We start from the raw sequence: 27,584 nt of genomic DNA, 5'->3' as shown, positions 1-27,584 counted from the left end.
CACACAAAGAGACACACAGACACACACACACGCAGACACACACACACACACACACACACACCTACCTCTCTTTCCTGGAATGCACCCCCTGCTCACTTTTACATTACTGAAATCCTCTCCTTTCACAACATAGTCCAAGCACCATCTTCTACATGAGCCCCTTCTTGAAATCTCCCAATTATCTGTAACCTCCCTCTTAAATGATGCTGTATTTAGCGGGTTTGTATATATTTATTCCTTTCACATTTATGCTGTAAGTATTTTTACATGTACATACTTGCTGCCTTCCCATTAGACTATCAGTCCTTTGGGGATAAAAATTATCTAATTGTTTGTGTTTCTATCCTCAATGCACAGTACTTAGTAAAGTGTTTGGTGATTAACTGGAACAAAGCATGTAACAGACTTTTTCAACATGTTTATTAGTTTCGCTGCATTTCTTTTTCCTACCTTTTTAATTAAGAGATTTCCTTTTAATATGAACTAACTCTTAAACAATAATTTTTTTAAATTCTTTAGCAGATGGATCTCTGGGAGGAGATGAGGACAGGGATATAAGGGAAAATCCAGATGATGTAAAAATAGAAGATATCAATAATATTCATTTTTAAAAAGCCTTGTCAATAATATAATATCTCCTTCAATAGCTCCCTGAGAAGAAAGCTACAAAGGGCTGAAGAAATAATTTGTTCCACTAACAGATACCTCAGGGTGGCAGACTTTAAAATATCCTCAATCCCATGCATCTCACCATGTAAAATGAAGAAGCTCAAGAAAATTTAAAATCATATAAAAACAGACAATGTTGGAAGGAAGGAAACCCTGAAGTAAGGTAGTCTAATTCCTTCACTTTGTCAATGAGGAAAGTGAGGCTAAGCAAGGGTAAATGATTTGCCAAGATCTCAGAGATAGCAAACAGCACAGATTTAATTTAACAGTAATTTAATTTAATTTAATCTGACTCCAGATCCAGAGTTCTTTCCATTCCTCTCCCTGTTGCCTCAGCTGCTCTCCCACCCCACGCTGGAATGTTTCCCAGTGTCTGAGGCTGCCACCAGGACTGCCTTCTCCTGATGGTGAGCTTCTCCCAGAGACCTTCATTGCTCCTCTGACTGTGCTTGTGACTTCTGGACACGGACATCGCCACCAATACAGGCACCTTTCAGCTCTCTTCTGCTGTGGCTATTGTTGTCATCCTTCATCAGAATGTAAGTTCTTGGAGCAAAGGGTCTTCCTTTTAACTTACATTTGTATTGCCAACACTTAGCATAGTCCCTGGCATATAGTAAGCACTTAATAAATGCCTGTTCCCTTGCTTTCCACAATTTCATGCTGCCTCATTTAATTTGCATATGTTGACTTTTTAAACCAGAAATTTTAAAATATAATTCTTAATTTTGTTTTGAAAAAATGTATGGCAAAGTCATTTCTCTATATTTAATAAAACAGCATTTCTCCTAAATCTGTCACACTGGGGTGGGATTAGGGGAGAAGATTAACAGGGCTTTCCATTTATTGGCTGGAAAGGAGAGGGTTAGGGAAAAATAAAAATGATTTAAAGACCAATTAAGACAAAAAACTGGCTTATTACTTTTCTATCCATCTCTTTCACATCTTCCACCCTAACTAGAACCCATTATTGAGTTAGATATTTCAATGGAATCAGCACTTATAAACGTCTGCTATATGCAAGACACAAGGTACAGGCAAGGGACAAGTCGTCCAACGTAAACTTCCCTTACTACTACACACAGGATCCTTGAAAATCCTATTCTAAAAAAAAAATCACAATTGAGTATGACTACAGCAATTGAAAAGGAACAAAAGACTCAAAGAAAATAATAGTGCAATCATGATATTAAACCCCTCCTCAATCGCCACCCCAACAACCAACACACTCTTGATAGAAAGATGTTGTCACTGACATTTTTAGAGACCCATCGCATAATCAGAACAGACTATGATGCACTTTCTTTTCCACTTGATTTTACCCAAAGCCATTGTATGTCCTCTATGGAAACTCATCTACTCAATGCATTGGAGGTATTTCTTTCATTTAAAAAATATCTCATTATGCACTGAGTTGACCATCCGTTGACTCTCATTGTCAGTACAAGGCTGACCTACCTCCTTTTCTGGTCATGCAGAATATCCTCAGTGATCTCTTTTACATTATTTCTTGTAAACAAATAATTTCTAATAACATGCTACAGCATCTTAATTATGAACACCACACATCTTTTCACTGTCCTTTGAGGGACTTGTAATTTTGGTTCGTTTGAGGTTGTGATGTTTCTTAATTTACAACCACCTAATATCATCAGAAGAATGATGTTAAAATGATAGGTTTCTGTGGCAGAAGTAGACTGGCATCATTGATAGTGATATGATTCAGTCTGCTCTTATTCACAAATCTGGGTTCAGCTTACTGTACACCTGTAGCATTTGTTCAGAATTGATCAATTTGTCATCTATTCTATAGCAGATGCATTTATATATACTTGATGCGCTTGTCTCTCCTTGTTCAGATGCCAATAGTCCAGGTAATATGCATTTTTCATCCATCTTATTTTTCCACAACGAATGTTAGAGAAATTGACTTGGTATTACAATAGATTTAATTGTGTTGGCTTCTGTTCTAGGACTTCTTGTGATTATTAAAATGTCATCAATACAAAAGCTCTTGAGATGACATTTTAAGCACCTTGACTTCAGGAGGGGATATGATACCAGGAAATATAGTGGGCATACTAATATCTCTCTTCTGTCTCATCAATACTCAATGGATAATTGAATAAAATTATCACCATAGTCACATCTTTAAAAATGAATTTTTAATTTATTTAGCCTTAAAGGCTGCATTTTGCTCTCTTGGATCAATGCACTGAAGCCACATGTTTTAAAAAATATATTTTATGAAAGCATTCTCTTTACATCACAGCCATTTCATACTCCCAAGTCTATTTGAATCCTTCTCTATGACAAAGGAAAACAACGAAACAAAATCATTAGAACAGTGCTCATGTCTGACAACATATGTCATATTCTGTCCTGGTAGCTATCTCCCTCTCTTCTAGGAGGAAGGAGGAATGTTTCATTATCAATACTCTGGGACCTTTACTTCAAATGTGTTTTTTTATTTTTAATCAATAAATACATATACTAGGATCTTGCTAAACTGTGTTGCTCAATGATATACTCTATTATAGAAAATCTTAACTGAAGCTTGCCTCTTCATTTTCTGTGTTTTTTTTTTTAAACTAGGTATAACCAGATGTATGCACAGACCATTCTCATACACACTGTAAAGGGAAAAATCAGGTATACGCAAACGGAAGTTTCTTGCTTCCTGTTTTTGGTTGGAGGATCATTCTGGAGTAGTTTCTATTCTTCTGAAAATTTTCACTCTTCAGATAATGAAATCCCTTAATGCTTGTAAAACTGTCATGACTTCTCCTGAACACAGCTGGTCACATACAGTCAGTCCCTCTTTCACAGTCCCCAACACACAGTAAGTACTTGATAAATTCTAGCTGACTGACTTTCTGCCTTGGTATTCATAAGTGTAACTGTCACATCTATGAAGGACACCAAACTCTGAAATAACAGAATCAGTCAACTAGTATTAAGTGTTTATTGTGTGCAAAGCCCTGTGCTAAGCACTATATCTGGATTCTTATCATTATCAAGGAAAACATGACTATAAGGAGGGCAGCAAATTGGATCTCCTTCATGTTTGTTTGTTATCCTTTCTAGTTCCATCTATAAATATTCTTAGAATGATCCCAGTTAACACGAGATGATGTCCATCTCACACTCTATAAGCTCAAATACTGCTCACAGCCTTCCTGAATCACCCCTCTATTTCACATTTTTTAAATTAACTTGTACTCTCAACTGGTCTTGCCTTCATTGCCTTGTCTCTACTTACCAAAAATTACATGTTCGCTAATGAAGACTCCTTTTTCTGCCAATTACTTGGTAGCAGTTAAACTTTTCTAAGAAATGGTAAAACAGTCAATACCTTTGCTCTCATCCATTTATCATTTTTTGAAGTTGCCAGTTTGTTTAAAAAGTTCTAATTAAAGTTGCTATAATCACAACAATGTCCTCTTCTCTATTCTTTTTTTCTAACTGGGTAAGTGATTTCTATTTTGCTGCAGTCAAAATCTGTGGACCCACTGCAACCTGATTCCAGTGTCAGTAAATCTTTTTTGTCCATTAAGATATAATTGGTTTCATGTTTTATGATGGCATATCATCATGAGGCTTTCATTTTTTAAATCTGAACCACACCATCTAACACATTTTTCACCATCTTCTCCTATGCCAACTTTTCCACTAAAGTCATCATTAAGCAAAGTATACCTTAATTTGGCTTGAAGGATCTTTTCAAATTCTGCACAGAATTTCTCTCTACAGACTACAATGCATGTTGGTGCAAAAGGTGAAATTATCTCATCCAAGCATCACAGACTTAGAACTTGGCCCTCTGAGGTCAACTAGTTTAACCACTAACTGCCCACATTTTACAGTTGAGGAAACTGAGGCCAGAGGGGTTAAGTGATTCAATACTCTCTAAGTCAAAGTATTACTCAGCAGTCAGGATTCATGGTAGTTTTTTTTTTCTTTTTTGCTTATGTGAAAAGTAAACTTGCATGACAAAAGACTGGGCAACTAAATATTCTATTAAATAATTTTGTTGTCTTTAAGCATAAAACCAACTTCAATGGACTTCATTTGCTTCATTGAGGAGATCCTTCAGGTTTTCCTTTTGATAAAATGGAAGTTTTTTTTATATCTTGTAGTTTAATTTAAATTGAAATTGTAAAAGTGTATATGGTTAACATTTCTCCACTTTTAGCAATACTAATACAGAAGCAAGAGGAAACAACAAATGACTGAAGGGCAGTTTAGATTTTCATCTGTTCTACCACGGCCCTGGGTTTTCAAGGATAATAACTGATGAATTTCATCACTAGCAGTTTCTATCAATCTATAGAGTAGAAAGTTTTGTGACCACGGGTGAAGCACAGTCTCCCAGAGCCTCGATTTCCCTCATATATAAAATGGCATAATAATACTTATACATCTAGCTCACAGAGTGGTTGTGAGGAAAATGCATTCCAGATCTTAAAGTGACATAGAAATGTGAGTTTTGCTGTTATTTTATTATTAGTAGCTCAGTGGTATACTATAGTTGGTAGTCCAGATTGGCCAATAGGCAATCAATTTTGGGTTCTACTCATTAAGATCCTCTGCTAAGGCATAGGAAACTTATCTGAATTAATGGAGGAAGTACCCATTCCAGTGAAATTATTGATCCTTAAAGTACCCCTGCTAAAGTAGTCTGCTTATGCACAGATCCAATCATGTCATTCCTCTGCTTGACTATTCTCTATTAAAGTTAAAAGTCTTCCAAACTACCCTCACTTTATACTATTTCTCTTCCTCATATTCTACACTCTAGCCAAATTCGATTAATTAAAGTTCCCTGAAAGTATTTCAAACCCTCTATCTTCCCTGTCTCTCCACACAACATTTCCTATTTTTAGAATTCCCTCAATGTTCCCCTACCCCTGTGAACACTTATAAAATTCAGGCCTCAGTCATTTGGAATACCTGATTCCACATTTCTTGAATAGCTGTATCATAAATATATGGCTAGACAAGAGGCTATATTCCTCCTAATACTTGGGAGGGAGGGAGGGAGGGAGGGAGGAAGGAAGGAAGGAAGGAAGGAAGGAAGGAAGGAAGGAAGGAAGGAAGACTTGAATCTGGATGCCCTGCAGGAAAAGAAGTTCAGTCTGGTTGGATGAAAGTATGGGAATGAGAACACTATATAATGAGGCACAAAGACAGATTGGAACTTTAGAAACCACAGGAGAGGAGTTTAAGTTTTATCCCAAAGGAAATTGCTAGAGTTTAATGACTAGGGAAATGCACAGTGCCTGGCACACTGTAGGCATATAATAAATGTTGAGTGACTGACTGATTGAGTAATTAAATGGTATAGTCAGGTTTATACCTAAGGAAAATAATTTTGGTAGCTATGTGGAGGATGAATTAAGAGTGGAGAAGAGTCTGAATCAGGGAGAATAGTTAGAAGGTCATTGTTGAAATAATGTCCAGGTGAGATGTCACAAGAGGACCTGTATAGCTGTGTGAGTAGAGAGGAGTCATCAATATGAGAAATATTATGGATGTAGAAACAAATTTTGGTCCCACAGGACATACAGTTTGAAATGTCCAATAGGCAGATAGTGACATAAATCTGGAGTGCAGAGAGAGTTGAGAAAAATATAAAGATCTGTGAATCATCTACAAGAGATAATTAAACCCATGAGAGTTTATGAGAGGGGGGGAAAAAAGGAGGGAGGCAAAGAGAGAAAGAGACAGGGGGAGCAAGACAGAGACAGAGAAACGAAGAAGAGAGTGTACCTAAGCATATATGAAAAAATACAAAATGATCTGAAAGAGCCTTGAGTCCGTTACACTCTTCCTGTCCTTCATTCTTCTTAAGTCTGTTGCTCACCTTGACCATGATGTCGTCCTCCCAGTTCTCTACTCCTGCCAGTCCACCACCACTGGCTCCAGATCACTTCCTTCTTTCAATCTGGATCCTGCAGTGTACCAATTCAACAATACACTGTCCTCTACCAGTACATCCCTTCTCCTCTTGGTCCTTTGCCTCTCAAACCTTGCCACACCATGGCTATATGCTTCTACCTTTGACTTCACCTTCTACCTTCTCTGCCTGTACTTATCTGCTAATGAGCCAAGCTAGAGATAGTCATGTTATCTGTGTCAACTGGGTCCTCTTCTTTTACTGTCTCCTGTCACTGCTGCATTACTTCAGGAGCATGTCCTATACTAGACCCCAAAGACTGCACCTGGAGAAGTGAGGTGATCCCCCTTAATAAGATATTATCTCACAAGATGGGTTACTTATGCTTGCATTAGCAACCTAGAATCACTTCTCCATATCCAACAAACACAAGTCCAGGTGTGGTCTTCCTGGAAACATCTTCAGACTAATATTCTCATTCCAGTACTGTTTTAAACCTTGTCATATCCTCATCCTCATTAAGGAGTCTGGTACTAATTTTATCTCCTTAGAGATGGAGGAATGTACCACTGCATCAAGGAATTGGTAGAATATAGTCAATGTTCCATCAACCTTCTTAAGTATTTTAAACAATACTTGACATATCATCAAACTGTCCATTCTACACAGTACAATTTGAACATCTCCACAATAGTATTAATGGTTTAGTTGTTTCAGTACCATCCAAATCTTTGTGACCTCATTTGAGGCTTTCTTGGCAAAGATACTGGAAGAGTAGCTTGCCATTCCCCTCTTCACTCATTTTACAGATGAGGAAACTAAGGCAAATGAGGTTAAGTGATCTGCCCAGATTCACACAGCTAGGAAGTATCTGAGGCTGGATTTGAACTCTGGAAAGTGAGTCATCCTGACTCCAGGCCTGGCACTCTAATCAATGTGCCACCTAGCTGCCCATAGCATTCCATAGGTATTCCTAAAATCAACAGTCCTGGATGGGACTTTCTAATCCTGCTAATGCATTCCACTGGCATGTATGGTCAGGAAGACCGAGGTTTAAATCCATCCTCAAACACTTACTAGTTGTGAGATTTAGCAAGACACTTAACTTCTGTCTCAGTTTCCTCATCTGCAAAATGTAGATAATAATAGTATCTGCCTCCTAATGCTGTTGGGAAGATTGAAGGAAATAATATTTGTAAAGTTCTAGATGAATGCTTTTTGGACAAACTTCAGAAAATGATGGAGGATAGATGCTCCTGTCATCATAAAGAGGCCAACACAGGTAAATGACTGAACAACAATATATAAGTGCTTTTTATGTAAGTAAAATCTATTATTAACTTTCTAATAATTACAAAGTCATGGTGATATTTACCCCAATTTTGGTCATATTTGTACCACAACAACTGAGTAACATAACTGAAATATAAGGCAATATATATCAAACTGGCACTTTAACACCATCATCATTGGATAAGAAATACAGTAAAAACAAGAACTGGTCTGTTCAGAAATAGTTTCAGTGAGAAAGGAAACAAACAAAAAAACAACTTTGAGTTGTCAATTTTAGCCTAGAGGGAAAAAATAGGGGTTAAAGAAAGAAGAAAAATCTATAAAATTTTTAAAAAGTTAAAAAATAATCCCAGACAAATTCCATATAAAACAGGTTCTTTGGAGTTATATGGGTATCTCACTTATAAGTTACTCCCACTTCTACTTGGGGTCCAAATTCAAAATACTTTGGCTCAGACTCGGCCCATGAGAACGTCCCTCCTTTTAGATCCAACTTCACACTGTTGTCAAGTGGTTCAGTTAGCTTAGGAAAAGCATGGTGATTTTGAGTAGCACTACACAACAGACAATAAAGATCACATAGCCCTCCCTTTGCTTTCAACATAAAGAATGTCTCCATCACTGTCCCAGGCTGGAAACCCATGCCTCTTGCTACTTACTCTTCATACTATCATAGGTAGTAAGAGAGGAAAGTAGGGGGGTTTGGGATTCTTGCAGCAAGTTTTAGGGTATAGCAATCACTCTGTATGCTTCTGACCATGGCAGGGGCTCACTGGTTAGTTTGGATGCTGTGCTAATTGTATTCACTGGATACTATTAAGCGATCAGCGAAGTATATCATTAATTATTCCATCATCCTTCTTGAGGATGGTGGACAATATCTGACATTCTCCAAACTGTCCACTCTACGTTATGGCATTTCTACACCACATTGCATCCTAAAATCTTTATCTTGGCAGGATAGGAATATAGCTCCTCCCTAGGATCTGTAGGGAGGGCATCTACATGGTAAAGTAGATAGAAGGTCAGCCCTGAAGTCAGGAAGATTCCTCTTTGTGAGTTCAAAACTGACCTCATACATTTCCTAGCTATGGGACCCTGGGCAAGTCATTTAATCCTCTTTGCCTCAGTTTCTTCAACTATAAAATGACTTGGAGAAGGAAATGGCATATCACTCTAGCATCATTGCCAAAAAAATCTCAAACGGGGTCACAAATAGTCAGATAACACAAATGAACGACAACCATAAAGGATCTTGAGCTTTACAGGTATATAAGATAGTTTGATTACTGCACACCCTATCTCAACTGAATGGGACATGTCTCAGGGAGTACCATAGCAAACAAAATGCTTTTCTCTATCCTCCTGTCTTCTTAAGTACGTTTTCAGCAACTACCACTATAACAGGGTTATTGCATCGAGCCTATCTCCACCAGCCACCAAAAAAATCCCACCCTGAAATAAATGGCAGATGATACTATATTAAAGCTTCAAGTTATTGACAAAGTCCCTGAATGCGTCTCCTTCTTTTTTTTACATGTTATTTTATCTCAACTGGGCCTTCATTTCTTTCAAGCAATCCTTTGCAAATGAATTCCTCTAGCACTCCCTACAACTGCTACTCTAAATATTCTTTTCTTAAGCTTCCTACTATTCTTGTCTTAAGTTTCTTACACAACTCCTATTCCCAATCATACTTCCTATACTCCACACCTAAAACTCCCCTCAAGAGGGGACTTTCCCCAAGAACCTTGGGAGAAGCACTACTTAGCACTCTTAGCCATCATCCTGGGAAGCAAATCGTGAGTAGTTGCAACCTAGCAACTGCTCCTACAGGGAGGCTACAGTCACAGCCACTTGAAGGCCCAACAAGTTCTTGCCACCAAAGTCCCTAGAAAAGTCCAACATCAGAAACTGATAAAGAATTTTTATTGGTATATAAGACATTAAAAAGGCAGCATCCATTTACTAAGGACCAAGGGTCCTTTTAAAAACATTTAATTTTGATTTTCAATATTCACTTTTATAAGATTTTTAGTTTTAAATTTCTTCCCTCATCTCCTTTTCTCCCCTCTCCCTAAGATGGCATGCAATCTGATACAGGTCATATATGTACAATAATATTAAACATATTTCTACATTAGTAATGTTGTAAAGAAGAATTAGAACCAAATGGAGAAACCATGAGAAAGAAAAAACAAAAATACAAAAAAACAAAAAAGGAAAAACACTACACTTCAATCTGCATTCAGCCTCCATAGTTCTTTCTCTGGATATGGATAACATTTTCTGTCTTTACTCTTTTGGAATTGCCTTGAACCATTTTTTTTTTTTTTTTGCTGAGAAGAGTTAATCTATCAAAGTAACCAAGAGTCTTTTCCCTTATGACATGCAGCTAAAAATCTTCCATGTCTGTGGCTTCTCCCCATTAGAAAATGAGCACTTTGAGAGCAGGGACTGTCCTGCTCTTCTATTTATATTTCTAGAGCCTTTGTACACACTAAGTGCTGAGTAAATATTTCATTCATTCATTCATTTTTTTAAAAGTCCATTTAACTTTACTAATACTTCTTTTAACACCTGAACTACTAGGAAAATTCTTTTGTAGTCACTGTCTCGACTTTCTCACATTCTCCTCATTTCTCAATTCCCTGAAATCTCATTAAAGACCTCACTCAACTGAAATAATTTTCTCCAACATTGTTTATTTATTTCAGTTGTGTCTGACTCTTTGGGGTTTTCTTGGCAAAGACACTTCTGCCATTTCCTTCTACAGCTCATTTCACAGATTAGGAAACTGAAGCAAATAGGGTTTAAGTGAGGTCACCCAGTTAGGAAGTATCTGAGACCAGATTTGAACTCAGGAAGATGCATCTTTTTGACTTCAGGTCTTGCACTATCCACTGTGCCACCTAGTTGCCCTCTTTCTCCAAAATTACCAATAATCTAATTAACAAAATCCATTAGTCTCTCTCTTCTCATTACCCTCATTACAGCTTCATAATGCTGATCGTTCCCTTTTCCTAATATTCTCTTTTCCTTGACTCCCATTCTACTGCTTTCTTCTGGTTCTTGTCTGTCTGCTTCTGCTCAGTTTTCTCTTCTGGATCATTATCCATCTTTTATCTCCTAAATATGGATGTTTCTGATGGCTCTATTCTAGACCTCATTTTCTGTCTTTGTCCCTTCTTTCTTTCTTTCCTGCCTGCCTCTTCCTCACCCTTCATCCTTTCCCCCTTTATGTTTCTCTCTCTTACCTGCATCTCCTCATCTCCCACAGGTTCTCTCCTCTCTATCAACATGATGCCCAAATCTTTATATAGAACCTTAATCTCTTTCATGATCCCTATTCCCAGATCTCTAAATTCCTGCTCAGTATGTTCCCTCTCCAAAGTTTCTATTCTGTGGAGGGCACTGGCATCTTTCCAGTCATCCTAGTTTACAACTTCGAAGATTTCCTTGACTTTTCCCTTTCCCTCACTTTCCATATCCAATCAGTGTTCAAATTTTCCATCTCTCATAGTCACTCCCTTCTTTCCACTCATATGACTTTTACCTTAATTTGGGCTCCCATCATCTTTCACATGAATTAATGCTAGCTTCTGGTTGGTTGTTAGCCTCATTTCCAGCCTCTTTTCTCTCTAATTCATCGACCTCACAACTGTCTAATTAATATTTCTAAGGCAGAAATCTCACTATGCCACTCCCTTGCTCAAAAAAAGATAACGGCTTCCTAATGCCTGAGGATAAAATCAGACTCCTCAGCTTTTCAAACTCTGCAATCTGACTCCTATCTACCATTCCAGATCCACTTCATATTATTCCCAGTCACAGTTTCTATGCTCAAGTCAAACAGGCCCTAAGCCAGTTGTTAGCTAAACTCAGTATTGCCTCTCCTCTTTCTGTCCCTGCACAGGTTGTGTGACATCTGGAATATACTCTCCCCACTTACCTTGACTTCTCAGACTCTTAGAATTCCTTCATGGATCTTCAGGTTCTATTTGCTGCATGAAACCTGGCCTGACTTCCCCATTTGTCAGGGTTCTCTATACTTCATATTATCTTGTATTTTCTTATCAGTATACAGTTCTATCCACATCTCCATGAATATAAGCTCCTGCATGGCAGGCCCTGTTTTGTTTTGTCTCTGCATCCTCAGCATGTACTAGATAATGTCCAGCACAGAATAAACACTCAGAGAATACTTGCAGTCCAGCTGTTGTGTAATAACTAATATTGATTAAATGCCTAATGTTCATTGATAATTTGTAAATTATTCTGTTTTGCCTCTATTGTCATTTCAACTCAAAATAAAGATTATGATAATCTGAATGATGGCCATCTTCCTTGGGATCTGGCTATTAGTACTTCAAAATCATGTTGGTTGAGTTAAAAATTATGCCTCTTTAATCTCTTCTCCCTAAGGCTAATAGTAGTAGCTGCTTTTAAGACTTTTAGATGGGCTAAGATCTATTAACTAGTAAAGAAAAAAACCACTAGGTTGAGAACAGAAATGTCAACGAATTCTAAATATTTCTTACTGATTAAGGACACCATCTAAGATACGTAGAACATACTGTTCATGACAAGAAATAAAGTCTTTAGGAAGTAGAGTTGTCTCCACTGTCCAGAAGTCTTTCTTACATCCAGAGAAAATCACAAAGTATTAACATGTACAATAAAGTTGAGTATATAATGTTAAAATGTAATTATAACACTTAGAAAATATAGTTAATAATCTTACCATCTGATTTATACAGGACTGTTCAGTAAATTCAAACCTTAAAAAAAAAAGAGTCCCTTCTATAATATAGACCAAAATAGCTAAACTTTTTTTATCTTTGCCAACTCCCAGGTGAGTATTATATACATACGTAGATGGTACTTAGAAAATTAAGACAAAAATATGTTTTTATCCAAACTTAAAAGTTTTATGTATGAGGAGTTGAAGAAAAAATAAAGGCCTCGATGCTATTTATTGATATGGCATCTTGTCTGAAATAGCTCACATGACGATTATTCTATTTAATGAGCAGGAGCAACAGAATTTATTTCAAAAACCTGAATACCTCCTTCAAAATGGAGACAACTTATTTTAATGCAACTGGCAGACAAACATGTACTAACCAGGATGACGGTCACTTTGGTCTTTTATTACTTTGAACCTACCTATGAGAAGATTTTGGATGAGAAATAAAAGTAAAATTTAATGGCAAATTTAACTTCTGGGGAAAGCAAAATCCAGTACGAACAGCAGCAGCCCCTGGTGGTCTAAAGAAAAAATACCAAACAGCGCATCTCTAATCATGGGGGTGGAAATGGTTTTTTTGAAGAATATATGTACATATTTAGCCATTTGACTCAGTTCTCCACCCAACACATTAAAAAACAGATGCTTTAAAAATGATCTGCTGGCAATATGCTTGTTAAAATTTTATCAGTTTTAATATTAAAATTCATTATGAATTAATTAACACATTATATAAAAATAAATTTTTTCATCATTTTATAAAGTAATGTAACCAGTAGTGACTAACATTGGGAATTTTGTGTGTCTTTATTTGTGTTTCTGAAAAAGAAACTAAATTTATAAGATTACCATGAAATTGATGACATTCTCTGTCTTCACTTCTGAATTCAGTTGGCAGATGTTTTCAAGAACAAAAATTCTGTCTTATTACAAAGCATATTAAGCTGGTTTTCCTGCCAGGCATGTCTGACATGATGTTTATTGCCTAGACCAAATCAATCCCCATAATAACCTATAATATATGCCAGCAAATACATTATTTCATAGTTAAGCAAAGTTACAGCTAAAATAATCAGTACTTTGATCTCTCTGGCTTTGATCTTCATGTATCAGAATGCTGTACACAATCTGTTAGTTGTATCTATTGATATTCATTTGGTAAATAAAATAAAATTATACTTTTGTAACCTTAATGTTTCAAATCCTTATTACACTTTTACTTGTACTTTGCTGTACTAAGTATTTGCAATCATTTGTAAAAAGGATCTGGCTATTTTCCAGATACCTAAGGAAAAAATTATTTCTTTAAACAGGAAATATCACATATTTTACCATACTAAGAAAATAAAATGGTCCAAAATAGGAGAAAGGCTAGCTTTAACATGGAATCATGAGATCACAGCTACAAGGAATCTTGAAAAGTTGTCTACTCCATTCTCATTATTTTACAGGTGAGGGAACTGAGGCCCAGAGTTGAAACAAAATGCCCAAGATCACACAGGTAATAAACACCAGGGCTGGCCTTTGGACCTGACCCCTCTGAACACAAACCAGGATCAGACGTCATTGTTAAGTCAGCACTCTGGTGATCTCCCGATACTCTGTCCTTAATCAAAGACTACTATTGCTCAGAAAGGACTTTTGTACCCTCCCCCTCCCCTCTACCCTCTGGGTAGAGCCCAGCCCAAATGTATATTTTTTGTGCTTTTTCTTATCCCCAACTCTTATTCAATGTTGGATAAAAGAAATAATGGATACCAATGGTATAGCCAGTAAATACTCGTGTGCTACCTATGCAGTTTTCCCTAGTATTAATACATAGATTTTGTAGTATAGGTATTTTTAAAAGTTATATTTGTTTTTAAGCATTGTGTGAACAACGTCAAATATCCAGATGAATGCTAAAAGTCCAGAAAAAACTAGCTCCTACACATATAAGCAGTTGTATATTAAGAAATATGCAAATTCTGAATGAATACTAACAATTAATTTTTTAGAACACTTAATGAGTACCTACTTCACGAAAGGCTCTGTCAGTGAAATAAAGTAGCATTAGAAATATTCCATTGCTTTTACACTTCCTACAAATGGGCTAACTTTGAAAGCCCAGTAAAAGTGTGAGGGAACTAAGGCCATGGGACAAGAAACAGACACATGAAAAGTTAAATACGGATAAGAGACAATACCAGAGATGTCACAAGGCAAATGACGATGAACTACCCCAATAGATAGTATGGACAATATGTTCTACGAGTTCTAAGAAAGAAAGGATCACTACGAGCTTCATTGGTTAGAGAAGATCTTCAAGACAAAGCAGGTCAAAGTTGGGCCTTAAAATACAGGAACAATTTCGAAGAGTGGAGAGGAAAAGGGGCTACTTGGTTGTGCAACAGTATGAGTGATGGAGAGTACCAGAAGTATTTAGGAGACAAGTCAGTTTGACTGGAGAAGAAGATTCACACAGCGGAACAATAACGGGAAAAAAGCTGTGATCGGTTTTCATTCAGAAGTTAGAGTTGTGGGGACAAAAATTTTTAAAAAGTCATTGAAAATCAAATGTTGTTCCTCTAACTTCATTCATCTGACTGATGGACAGGTTAACTAAAATATGAAAAGAGTATCATGAGAGGGATATTAAAATAAGAAGTACTTACTATTTTTCTTTAATTGTTAGAGGAGGCAGCATTTTAAAAAATCAAAGTTCTATCACAGATACTGGATTGACTCAAGTACATTCAATTAATCTCCCTGGGTTGAAGTTTCCCTAACGACAAATGACTTCAGAACTCCTTTACAGGGGTATTATCTGGGTATAAAACTAACACCTGAGACCTTCTTAAGATATCATCTTGATATTTCAAGGAAAAGATCTGTCTCATGGTATACTCAGAACTGTAGGGAATGGCTTAAAATTGCACTATGCATACATATGTTATACACACATATATAAACATACATATATATATGTGTGTGTGTATATGTGTATGTATATCCTTAAGATTAAAAAAAAATTCCTAGTTTTGAATATGCCCTCAAGGTTATAAGCCACTTCTCTTCTAGAAGTACAGATAGAGTGTGACAGAAGACCAGAAGAAGTCAATTCTAAATAGGTGCTACTGACCTGTAAGATAAAAGCACCAAACACTGAGCAATTCGCCCCATCTCTCGTTGAAAGGATAAAACCTTACTATCCATCAGTATTCCGGAGAGTGCATCCACATCTGCTCCTTTGCAAACTGCTCTGAGGTTTTTAAATGAAAAAGTGTGAAGTTCAAAATACTATTGTATATCTAAAAGTATGAGTGATGCATGTAGGATTTTAACTTATATGGTCCATTTTTGTCTTTCACTGTTTCCTGAGGTAGAAGAGCTACTTCATGGAAGAAATGGGATAACACAGAAAAGTGAGGGAAAGGGGTTGAAAGATGCAATATGAGAAGGTAAAAAAGAATGACAGAAGAATAAGAAAAAAAAGAACATGTAGAATATGAAAAAAATTAGAATTAGAAGGAAAAAGAGAAGGAGGAAATAGAAAGGCACTTAAGAAAAAGGCAAAACAAGGAGAATTCATTTTCAATGTTAAATTCAAGAAAAGTTAAAACTGGGGATAAATGAAACAGATGTGAAATACAGAATAAAGAAAATGCACACGTATAAGAGAACAAAAGGAAAATCGAAGAAAATGGTGACAAAATAAAGAGGAAATAGAAAAGAAGAAATAAGACCTAGAGAATAAGATTTCAGAAATAGATCCTTAAGTTGTACATGTTACAGGCAAATACACACACACACACACACACACACAAACAAGGAAATAAAAATACATAGTTGAACATATGGAAAGTTTCATTTCTCGTTTCCATTTCAGAACGTTAAATTAATACTACTACTGTTATGTGACTTTTAAAATATTTTAATTCATTCCTAGGAAGTCCAAGTAAAAGAAATGTGACAGATTTTTGATTTTACAATATCACAAAATGTTAAAAGAGACATGGAAGGCTCAGGTAGCCTAGTGAACAAGAAGACAACATTTTGAACTCAGAGAAGCTGCCATTGGCAAGGAGTGATCTGAGTAAACTAGGAAAAGGAGGAACATTATTTGACCTAAAATATGACAATTTTTGATGTTTTCAAATACTGACAGTGGTTCATGATGCTAAATTTGTATGTGCTCTCTCTCTCTCTCTCTGTCTCTGTCTCTCTCTTGCTTTCTGCTTTAGATTCACTCAAAGCCTTGTGACTCTGAGAAGCACCTTCACTATCTGATTGTCATTGTCATTTACTAAGTAGACTGACATATGGGCAAATGCTGTATTTTCTCTGAGTGAAAATTCCACAAAGGAAAAGCATAACCTGTGAAGGCAAAATAGTTTTTATTTTTTCCCCCACAGTGGCATAAGACATGTCTGTTACCAGTTCTTGCAAGTTGTAGGATGTGATACATCACCACTACAACACAGCACAAATAAAAACGGTAATTATTCTCTTCTCAAACATCTTCTAAAACTCATCTGAAGAAGAAATCCATTTTGTTTGGCTTCCTTCTTGGTTTGCCTGACATGGTTTACTCTTCTATTAAACCTCCACCTTCCATAATAAGAGCTAAATTGAATTAGATGGTCTCAGACACAAAATCCACGGTATGTATGTCAAGCAGAATGTGTCAAAGTGCAAATAAAATTGTTGGTGCCCCCTGCAGAATCAGAAATCCTCGGGAAGCACTGTTCTAACGATCCCATGCTGCTAGCATTACCAAGCACAAAGGTTCATTGAGTAAGAAAAGAGCAAGGGACAGAGTTCCTTCCTTACACCATTCTTGAACTATTCTAACTTAAATATGTATTAAGATATTAATAACCCTTACTCCCTTCATCTGCCTTCAGAAGTTAAGGTAAGACACAATGAATGACTGCTACCATGAAAATAACATGTTACCTGACAAAACTGCTACCACACAAGAGGTATACCAGTATGTGGCACAGTACATTATTAATTCAGCAGGTAACACATTTTTTACAATTATCTATACTGTACCTAATGGACAACAGAATGACACAGTATTTCAAAAGGTATGTTAGTTGTAAGGTTGTCTTTCAAAGTTTTCTATATGTATATCATGATCAAATCAGTTTAGTGGATTTCCCACAAAAAGAGATCCTGACCCAAAAGGATGGCATACTTTCATCAGAGGCTTATATGAAATGGTACGTACGTGAACTTGAAATGATGTGTTTGGGATCTTTATCACTGCTATTTTCTGAACAGGAAAGAGAATACCTTTAAGAAGTTGATGCTCACAAGAAACAAATTGCTGAAAAATCCAAGTACTTCATGTGAAAAAAAATTTTTGAAAAAAAAAGCATATCAAGTAATGAAGGAAAATATAGTCACTGGACTTACTCTAATATATAATGGTACCATCTCTTTTTCTTTCTGAGGGTTACGATACTTTTCATAAAAATCACGCCGCTTCTTTGCTTCTTTGAAGGTTTTATCTTTTCTTTCACGTTTTTCTGCTGGCTCATCTGAACCATCAGAGGATGACTGCACTTGTGATTTGGTCTTTTCCACTTCAATATAGTTTTCATTGGGATTGAGCACTATTACTCCATACCCTTCCTGTTGTAAAAAGAAAGGAAAAAATGTAATCCCAGAAATATTTCCAATTTCTAAAAGTATTAACATTTTATATTAAGTAAATTCACAGTCCTATATTTCATAAGTTATCATATTGTAACTAGGGCTGTATATTTTTCTTTTGGTCATGTGAGGCTCTGAATTTCTTTAATTTATTGTGGTATGGGTTGCGTATGTAAATAAGCAGACTTTACATATAACAGAAGCAAAAAAAAAAGCAAAACTGTGATATAAAGATTGTTCATTTAAACTAAAAGGTTTTGTTCTAGATCTTCTGAAGAAAAACAATCTTTGTGAAAACTGACAAGCACCAGTCACACTACCCTTTCCAAATGTCCTTACTATTCAGAAGACATACTATGAGAAATATAAACATCTTGATACAGAGTTTCACAACTTCCATGAAACCTTAAATGAGTTTTCTTGCCTTTCATACACATTTCTGCTTTGGTTTACTGTTTTTGAATACTGTCAGAGAAGAAAAAAATTGAAGGAAAAAATGTACCTAATTTCTTTGGATTTATGATCACATAAAGAGCAGAAGATTTATCCACTGTCCATCTCATATAGCTGATTTGCCTGTTCAACTATAGGAAGCTACACAAATCATTTTGAAAAATTAAAACTTTTTTTAAAAGTATTATCATAGTGTATGAAAGTGACTTTTTTTAATTCTGAGATTTTTATTTTTAAGTCACTATCATAAGTTCTTTCTATTGAGGCCTAATACGATGAAATATTTATCATTTCAAAGATGAGAAATCAAAAATATTTGTTGAGTTATTAACAAATGTTTAATTTGCATGTGTGATTTTCCATTTGGGGACTAGTGTAAATGATCTATGAATATTTGGGGAATAGAAGAATTGATCCATTAAGATTCACTTTTGGAAAGATTTTGACATTTTAAACTTATAAAGGAAAAATGGGGAAAGTAAAAATGTTAGCATCACTAACCCCTGAATAACATTTGCTAGAGGACATTTTGAAAGTATTATGTACCTTTCTTTTTCTAACCAATTCTACAGCACAGAGAGGAACTGTTGACATTCACGATATTCATACCCTTATAAAACTCTACATGGTCATATGATACTAGGTAATATATTATGATACAAAGAAGGAGAATTAGACTTATAACTAAATCCAAAGAGTTTTATGCCTTGTTCCAAAACATTACCTATTTTAAAAATTCAATCCCTAGGACCTGAACTGAATTTTAAATATCACATTTCTTTTCCAAGCAACCATCAGAAGCTGATGAGAACCCACATAACTGATAATAGTACTAAAAATAAATCAATATTATCATTGAATCAGTATTATTACTTTGAAATAGGTTGTTACTGTAGTTGGTTGGCTTTTTTTTGGTATTTCAATTAGCACAAAAAACTGTACTGGGGTTGTTTTTCTTCTCATCCAATCAATCAGCATATTTTTCAACCAGCTTGATTCATGTGTGTATGTGTGTGTGTGTGTGTGTGTGTGTGTGTGTGTATGTGTGTGAAGATATGGGTCTCAAAGTATTCTTAATTCTACTCTAAAAGGTTCTTAGTGTAAATACAAGACTTTCTCTTATAAGATATGAAAATCATTTATTCAATGTATACAAAATTGATTGATAAAACAGATCTATTCAACATGTATCCTTTTAAGATCATATGATCTCTTAGAATTCTTAGTCAAAAGCTTGTTTTATGAAAGGCTTATAAAATATTCTTAGGCAGAAATAAATGCTTCATCTTCATTTTTATTTAAACATCTCAAACACAAAGCATATAAGATTAAAAAAAACATCCCTATCCACCTAGCTGGTAAGCCAAAGCTACACCAACAAAAGACACTTCATTGGGTCTTGCTTCATTCTAGTCTGTATGGCTATTCAAAAGTCTTGTAACACATTGTGATCACTGTCAGGTGGACAGATTGTCACTTGGTGATTTTCTACAGTTGGGCACACTCGACTAGTTATCAAAATCACACTGGCAGGAAGCTCCTACCCCTCTTCCTTGTGCCTCTTACAACTTTTCACGCCCTTCTCAAATTTCTGCTGTAATTTCCCCTCCCACCAAAACTAAGCTGAAGGACACTGCTGCACTCCGCTAAACAGGGTGACATAGGGGCATTCAGTACACTGTCTCTGGTGTGAGGAACATAGTCAAAAAGGTCACGATAGGCCAAAGAGAAAATTGCCTCCTTACTAGATTTTGTACCATGAGTAAGTGCTCTCCTGTCATGTTCCTTTCCTGCCCTCTTCTCTCAGCTGAATTGAACTTTTATTTTCTTTTTTATTAAACACATGCTTTGGAATTTGACTATCCCAAAATAGGATCTTGAAATTTTAAAAAGAGAGATGAGGAAAAAAAAAAGATAATTTCCAGTGAAAGTGAAGACACCTCAGGGATCTGAAAAATTTCCAATTGAAGGCAACATAAATTTTGATAAATTGGTATAATGTGAGCATCACACTTATGTAATCATTGAATTCCAATCAAAAAAACTCAGAAAAAGTTAAAAATAATTCAAAAATGACAAATATCATGCTACAAGAAATCCATGAGTTCAGTAAAGGAAACTGATTCTATTATGGAGGGGGGTGATTCGAAGATAGGCATTTAGAATTTTTTTGGAACCCCAAGTAATACAAACTGAAAAGTTTTGTCTGTTATAGTTTTATGTGCATCATGAAATCTGAACCTTTACATGTAGAGTTTAAACTAGTCTAAAACAGACACACATAAATCATCAAAGAAGTAGAATTTGTCTAAGTTATTGATTATGTAACAGAAAATTACATGACTCATTTGTCCAATTTTATAAGGACACAATGTCAATTTTTCACAGAGGCTTCAACAGATGAAAAATGATTCTATTTTTAAAATCACTACAATGTAAATCAATTACAGGATTTTTATCAATTAGGTGGGGAACATAAAATTTCTTTTTAACACCTGGACTGTAGAGAAAACACCTTATTCTTTTAAACATATCAGACCTTTAGATATAACAAATCCAAGTAAAAAATCATCTTGAATATTCATCCAAAGGCCTTTTCTCTAGACATCTCACAGAATCATTGCTATCCCAAATTTCAAAAAAGATTTCCAAGCTAAAGCAAAATCATTCCATAAGGAAATTAATTTTGTTTACTTTTATTCTTTTTTTTGTTATTTTAAGTAATGCGAATAATAACACTGAATATAAATTATCCTTTATTTTTGATGAAAGCTATGTGCACTACTACACCCTTATAGAACAGGAAAAGCAAGCAGTCATGCATCAGTACTTTGGCCCTATCTACTGCTGTAAATGGTACAGATACATATATATCACACTAAAGTTTGCTTTTCTCTTTATGCCAGTCTTGAAGTAGATAATATGCCTGAAATTTTTATCATCTCTATATGTTACCAATTTTGTTGGAGCTTAAACTTACAATGAATTATTGAAAAAACAATGGGATAAATAAAAGTTTACATGAAAATTAGGCAAAGACAAAATCTCAATCTTTAAAAATGATAATTTTGCATAAAATATTAACTGGATGAAATAAAATGAATCAACAAAGATGAAGTAGGCAACTTCTTAAATTGCCCTCTCTTTTTCAGTAATTCAATTGAGAAATATAAAAAGGCAAATGCCCATCAATTGTGAAGTGCTGCAAAACTATAAACAGAAGCCTCAAATAAATAATAATATTCCAAAATTATTTTCCAAGGCTGCTTTCAAAAATGAGCCTTTTGTTTATATCTAGGCCCTTAAAACCATCCATTTATACTTAATTGCTCCTTAAAGAGAATAACTTTCTTACCAGATGAAAAGTTAGCTTATTTCAAATGCACTTGGAAATTTATCCTGCAATCTTTAAAAAGATATAAAAAAATTTGCAATTTGATTTATCTAAACCAATCTCAACACAGTGTATTTCCAGAGGCAAAACAGATGCTTATTACAGTAAACTAATTCTGTTTTCCTATAGCAAATCTAGGAGGGAAATACTGGGACAAATAATGATAAAAAAGCATGCTTTATCCCTTAATTCCTCACATCAAACTCACTAAAAATGATAGTTTTACTTTTAGACCGTTGTTTGCAATGCTATGTCTCTAGACTCTTAAATAATAACTCAAGTTTTATTTCTAATCACAACACTTTATTCAAAAACAAACACTTTTACTTTGGTTTAGATTGAAACGCTAGGGCTCCAAGCCACCATTAAAGTTTTATAAACACATTTGCTAATAAATCATAGTTCATTTATCATTCAATCAGAAGATGATGGCTGAGGTTAGAGTGGCCTCAAGCAGACAGGTGGTGGTGAACACAATGAGCCAGAGGAACCTGGATACCTGAATCAAATAGATGCACAAGTGCCCTCCTCACAAAGATGCAGTAGATAGATAATTAAGAGTTGCCTGACCAAAAGCAGGATGGTCTCACAATAAAGGCTCACACCAGATGCTAGAAACTGAAGATTTACACAAGTTAATTTTGCCTGTTAGTCACCAGTTGTAAGTTCAATGGAAATCTAAGATATTTGAGGCAAATTCTTTATCTTTTCAAATGTCATGTGGTTGGCTAAATGAATAATGAGCTGAAAGTACTCAGCCCTGCATATTAATCCACCAACATGCTATGCCATATGCGACCAGAGAGGTCAGGGGCTTGACCTATGTAACAATCTTTTTGGTCTTCAAGTAAGGAGCTGTAAGAGATGATTTTCCTGAGCTTTATCATTCAGATTTTCCAAGTTCAACATGCTACCTAGACTGTTTGCTGCAAGATCACAGCTAATCCTCCAAGGAAATGAATCCCAGAGTGTTCTGATCTGTAAACTAAATCTGCCCATGGTTAAAATGGACAAACTACTGTCCATTCATCTTTTTGAAAGATGTGGGCTCTGTTTATTTCTCATCTTTGTCATAAGAAGAGGATGCGTATGCCACTGTTGCAACATTCTAGGTGTAACAGTGAGATGAGGTCATGACAACCAATCAGAAGTCACTAGTGAAGCGTTAAAGTAAACATAGCTATTGGAGCTGCAGCAATGCTTGAAAAATGCCCCCTCCATTATTGGAGCAGTTTTCTCAAGACGTGACCTGAGACTGAAACGCCTGAAATGTCGGGGTTGACTCAATTTTGCATTTCCACCTAAATATGCATTTTGGTAATGCCACCCTGATAGTACTTTTGTCAAACTTCCAGCCTAGTTCTACTTCTGGTAGCTAGCTACCCGGACATAAGGGCTATGATCGAATGTGTAAAAATGTTGCTGTTACAGACAAACATACATTGTCCCACTGAGTTCCCAACTTCAAATAGCTCCTCAAGTTAGTCAAGAAAAGAAAACATGCCACAAAAAGTTTTCAGAGGACCACCTGTTGTCTATTATTTTTACATAGCACTTACTCATAAATCATAACACAGGGTAATTAATCAAGCTGTCAAAGAGAAGGTCAGAGGTTATATGGTGGAGTCAGAAGGTCATGCCTGGGCTGATAGAGGTCAGGGTCACACTGCATTCCTCATTATCAAGTTGGGATGAGAGAGAGACGGCCCAAGCAGACAAAAGTGAAAGCAGATGGAGAAGTGAGTGGACAGAAAAAAAGAAAATTTCACAAACAAAAAGAAAAGAGAAAGAAGACTGTCAGCTGCCTTCAAGAAAAGAACAGAGGAGCAAAGAAATACACTGCAATGTGCTCAAAGGGCTTCAGGAAAATAAAGAAACTACAATTTTATTAATTAAATAAGCTGAATATAACTTCTTCATTTTTTAATCAATGCACATTAAGCAATATTAGAAAAATATTTGAATTTGGTGCCACTTTACCTTTTCAAGCCAGTGAACTCAAGATCCATTAGCATAAGGTAAACAGTTACTTGAATAAAGGGTAATTTACATGAAAAAAAATTTTATACTAAGAGGTTCCTTCCCTTCCAGAAATGGTGTGGGATTACAACATATGGACAAATAAAAGTTTTCACTCATTGCCTAGATCATGTTCATTGAGCAAGACACCAAAATATTCAAAAATACAAAAGCATCATAAAAGTCCTTTTGAATAACACAATAGTTATAAAATATTCTATCGTTACACTGGCCTGAATTAGATGCAGAATACTGTGCAAAATTAGCTGTCACCCTTTCCTCAAAATCTTTGTTAATCTCATTTTGAATGTTTGCAGCTTTATCAACACATGCATCAATGTCAGCTCCTTGGTTACTGAACCGCTGTAGTTGGAAGAAGATATAATTAAAATGTTTTGGCACAGAAAAGGTGAAATTGTATCTTCCCCTGTTCCCTTAGGAGTCTGTAAAACATGTAAGATATATTGACAAACACACACCCTTGTCTCTAGTACTGACATCCCAGGTCACCCAAATGCTAGTTATTTCAAAACATTCACTTTACACTTGCCCATTACACTGTCACCTGCTGTGTTACTAACTTTTAAAATGTATTAGAACATTCTATTTTTTAAACACCACAAACTCCAGTGCTCTATTAATGAAAATAAATCACAAAAAATAACTTCACCTCATCTTTCATTAATCTTGTATTTATAACCAGGTCCAGCCGTAAACATTTAATTTGGTTTCTGTTTATGTCAATTGCTGACTTGGTTTTAATATCACAAAAATAAATAAATTATTAATTATGCAAGGTCTACAGACAGAAACGAGGTATTCTGAAGTGTCTTAATTTAAATTCTTCACTTTTAGCTTAAGAAAAAGGAACACACACAAGGACAAATGGAGAGGCAACAAGTTGTGGCTGTTTCCCTGTCAATGGCAGATCAATATTCCTAAATGAAAGCATACAACATACAACTAGACACACATCTTTACTAGGTAGTCCCAAACTTGGGCTTCGATAAACCAAAGCAAGAGCAAAGAAAGAAGACTGCATTTCCGAGCAGTCACAAGTAGAGTCCCTATTTTGTATTTTAGAGTAAACATTTTGTTTTAAATAGTCTTCAGTGTCAGGTAAAGAACTAACTTAATGTAAAAAGTTCTGGTTTATAGGAGTGACTTTATAAGCTATATTTCTCACTCAAACTCTACCATGCCAGCCCCTCAGCAATCCTGGGCATCCTCTTCATATTAAATGGCACCAAAGCAGAGAAGATGTCCTGGAGTGCACTATCATTTATCTATGTGATTAAATGCTACTTTTTCAAACTAAAGAAAAATACTGGAGTATCAAAATCTACATCTTTCTCTATCTGAAAACTATACCAATTTTTTCTTCTTACTCAATTTTCTTAAAAGACAAAATTCTAAGTCTTAAAACATGGTTTCTTTCCCTCCAAATGTAGCTAGCAACTTTCTGAATGTATTCTGACCTCTTGGTGCTTCTAGAGGCCATGTCTTAGGACAAGGACATATTGACGAATCGGCTGTTATGCTCAAAACTCTCTACAATTCATGGCAATTTCATGTTGTAAAAAATTTCAAAGCAGAATTAAGTACAAATCCCTCAATATATCTGCAAATAACCCTTTTTAATCTGTAGATAAGCAACATAAACAAGAAGCAAGTGGGAGTAGCAAAGACAGAACACAACCTACGGTCAAAAGTGGTTTCTAAAAACAACCTTGAAGCTCTGTAGACTTGTAAAGAAATCGATTACCAAGCATTGTTTGTGAGTGAGGTCTAGTGCTTAAAGTTACTGAATAATAATAATGATGATAAAGGTGAGTTGTTTTAGTGTACACACGCATTCAGAGACTTTAGGAAATTAAAGCTCAAAACCGAAGGGTAGAGCCTCCATTCACACCTACCTCCAAACAAACAGGTGCAACTCAGTACAGCTATGATTTTTCCTTCCCACAGTGACCTATGTCAGGAGATCTGCTCATACTTCTTCTGCTAAATAATTTAATTACTTATGAGTTATGGTTTCTTTGTAACCTTTTAAATGACTAGCTCATTAAAATGCAAAAATATGCAAAACATGATGTCACTGGGTCAAACAGCTGTGTTGGTAAAATTATGGCTGTGAATGTCCCTAAGAACATGAAAATATTAATAATTTATATTGCTCATTAGATGGCAAAAACTCTTTAAACAGATTTAGAGACAGATTAATTTTATAATCACAAAATGCTACACTACCTCATGGTAACAAATCTTTCTACCATCTGTGACCCTTTGGTATACATAAAATGTATAAAAATTCATTTCGCTTAAGGGTTCTGCATCAGAGTATGCATATTCATGAAAAAAAGAAAGTCTTCCATACCTGAAGGAGGTATAGGACAATGTACAAAAACCATCAAAATATTTGCCAGCCCTGATCATTACTTAATTTTTCTTGAAGAAACAGAACCAGCAAAGAAGTTTTGAGTCAACCAGTCATAATCTTTCAAACTAACATGTGAAGAAAAGTCTTCTGCTGCTTTAAAAAAAAAAAAAAAGCCTGTCACTCTATGAATCTAAATCTTTTTAAAGAAACTTTTCAGAGACTTGACAAGTATTGATGAAACTAAGTAAACAAAGTACCATCACATCCAAAGTTCAAAATGTCTCATGTCCGTGTCATATGGTATTATAAGAGTGGAAAAATTAAGGGGTAGTAAGACAATCATAGGAGTTCTTCTCAGGCAAAAATGTTTTTGGTTTTCAAACATTAATTACTATTTGTCAAATATTTCCTTTATAGCCATAAAACTGCTTATTTAATGATCACGATTTCCTCTCTTTTAAGTAGCTTAAAAACCAATTATATTATTTACTTCATTCAACTATAAGAAGGTGTTCATCAAGTAACAGCCAACAGTAACAAGACAATTTCTATGTGAATTTTTCTTTTCATTAATAATCGATGATGGGCAAAATATAGGTATAATGCATAGACTAACTCAAACAGATGATGTGAAACTATTTTTAAGAGAGCTTTTCAGAAAGAATGCTGACAAAATGCTTAAAATGGCAAAATGTTCATCTTGGTTTTGACATGAAATAATATTCATGATAGTTCTATGAGGAAGGGAAGGGTTAATGGGAATTTTAAACTAATGAACACAGTGACACAGGGCTCTGAAGTAAGCCATGCATAGTTCTAAGCCAACCTTAGAATTTCCAACCCTTTCCAGCACTGGCTTAGATCATACAGGCTCTACTAGAAATGTCAAGAATGTGAAGAGGCGTCTTTAGCCAAAAGGACACAACTTTAAGTACATAATGCTGGCTTACACTGGTTCGTTTATTCCCCTCTTCATTAGTGAGAAAATGGACTCTCGTAAATGCTTGTTAAAATCCCTACCTACACTCCTCTGGTTAATGTGAGTGATCCATTTGTGTTCATTTCTGCCTGACAACGCTTACTG

The 27,584-nt window shown here is 35.4% G+C and overlaps 1 protein-coding gene across 30 annotated transcripts in view; it reads right to left on the bottom strand.

The window, feature by feature from the left end:
- ARB2A (ARB2 cotranscriptional regulator A) overlaps positions 1-27,584 on the bottom strand; it is a 478,053-nt gene that overhangs the window by 264,394 nt on the left and 186,075 nt on the right. For all 30 annotated transcript variants that reach the window (XM_072606132.1, XM_072606145.1, XM_072606150.1 and 27 more), the window contains one exon: positions 18,015-18,233. In XM_072606132.1, the coding sequence (XP_072462233.1) occupies positions 18,015-18,233 (219 nt within the window). The remainder of the gene's footprint in view (positions 1-18,014; positions 18,234-27,584) is intronic.

Source organism: Notamacropus eugenii, chromosome 4, assembly GCF_028372415.1.
Source record: "Notamacropus eugenii isolate mMacEug1 chromosome 4, mMacEug1.pri_v2, whole genome shotgun sequence".
Taxonomy (NCBI): domain Eukaryota; kingdom Metazoa; phylum Chordata; class Mammalia; order Diprotodontia; family Macropodidae; genus Notamacropus; species Notamacropus eugenii.
Note: the sequence above shows the minus strand (reverse complement) of the source record. Positions and strands in the feature narration are given on the sequence as shown.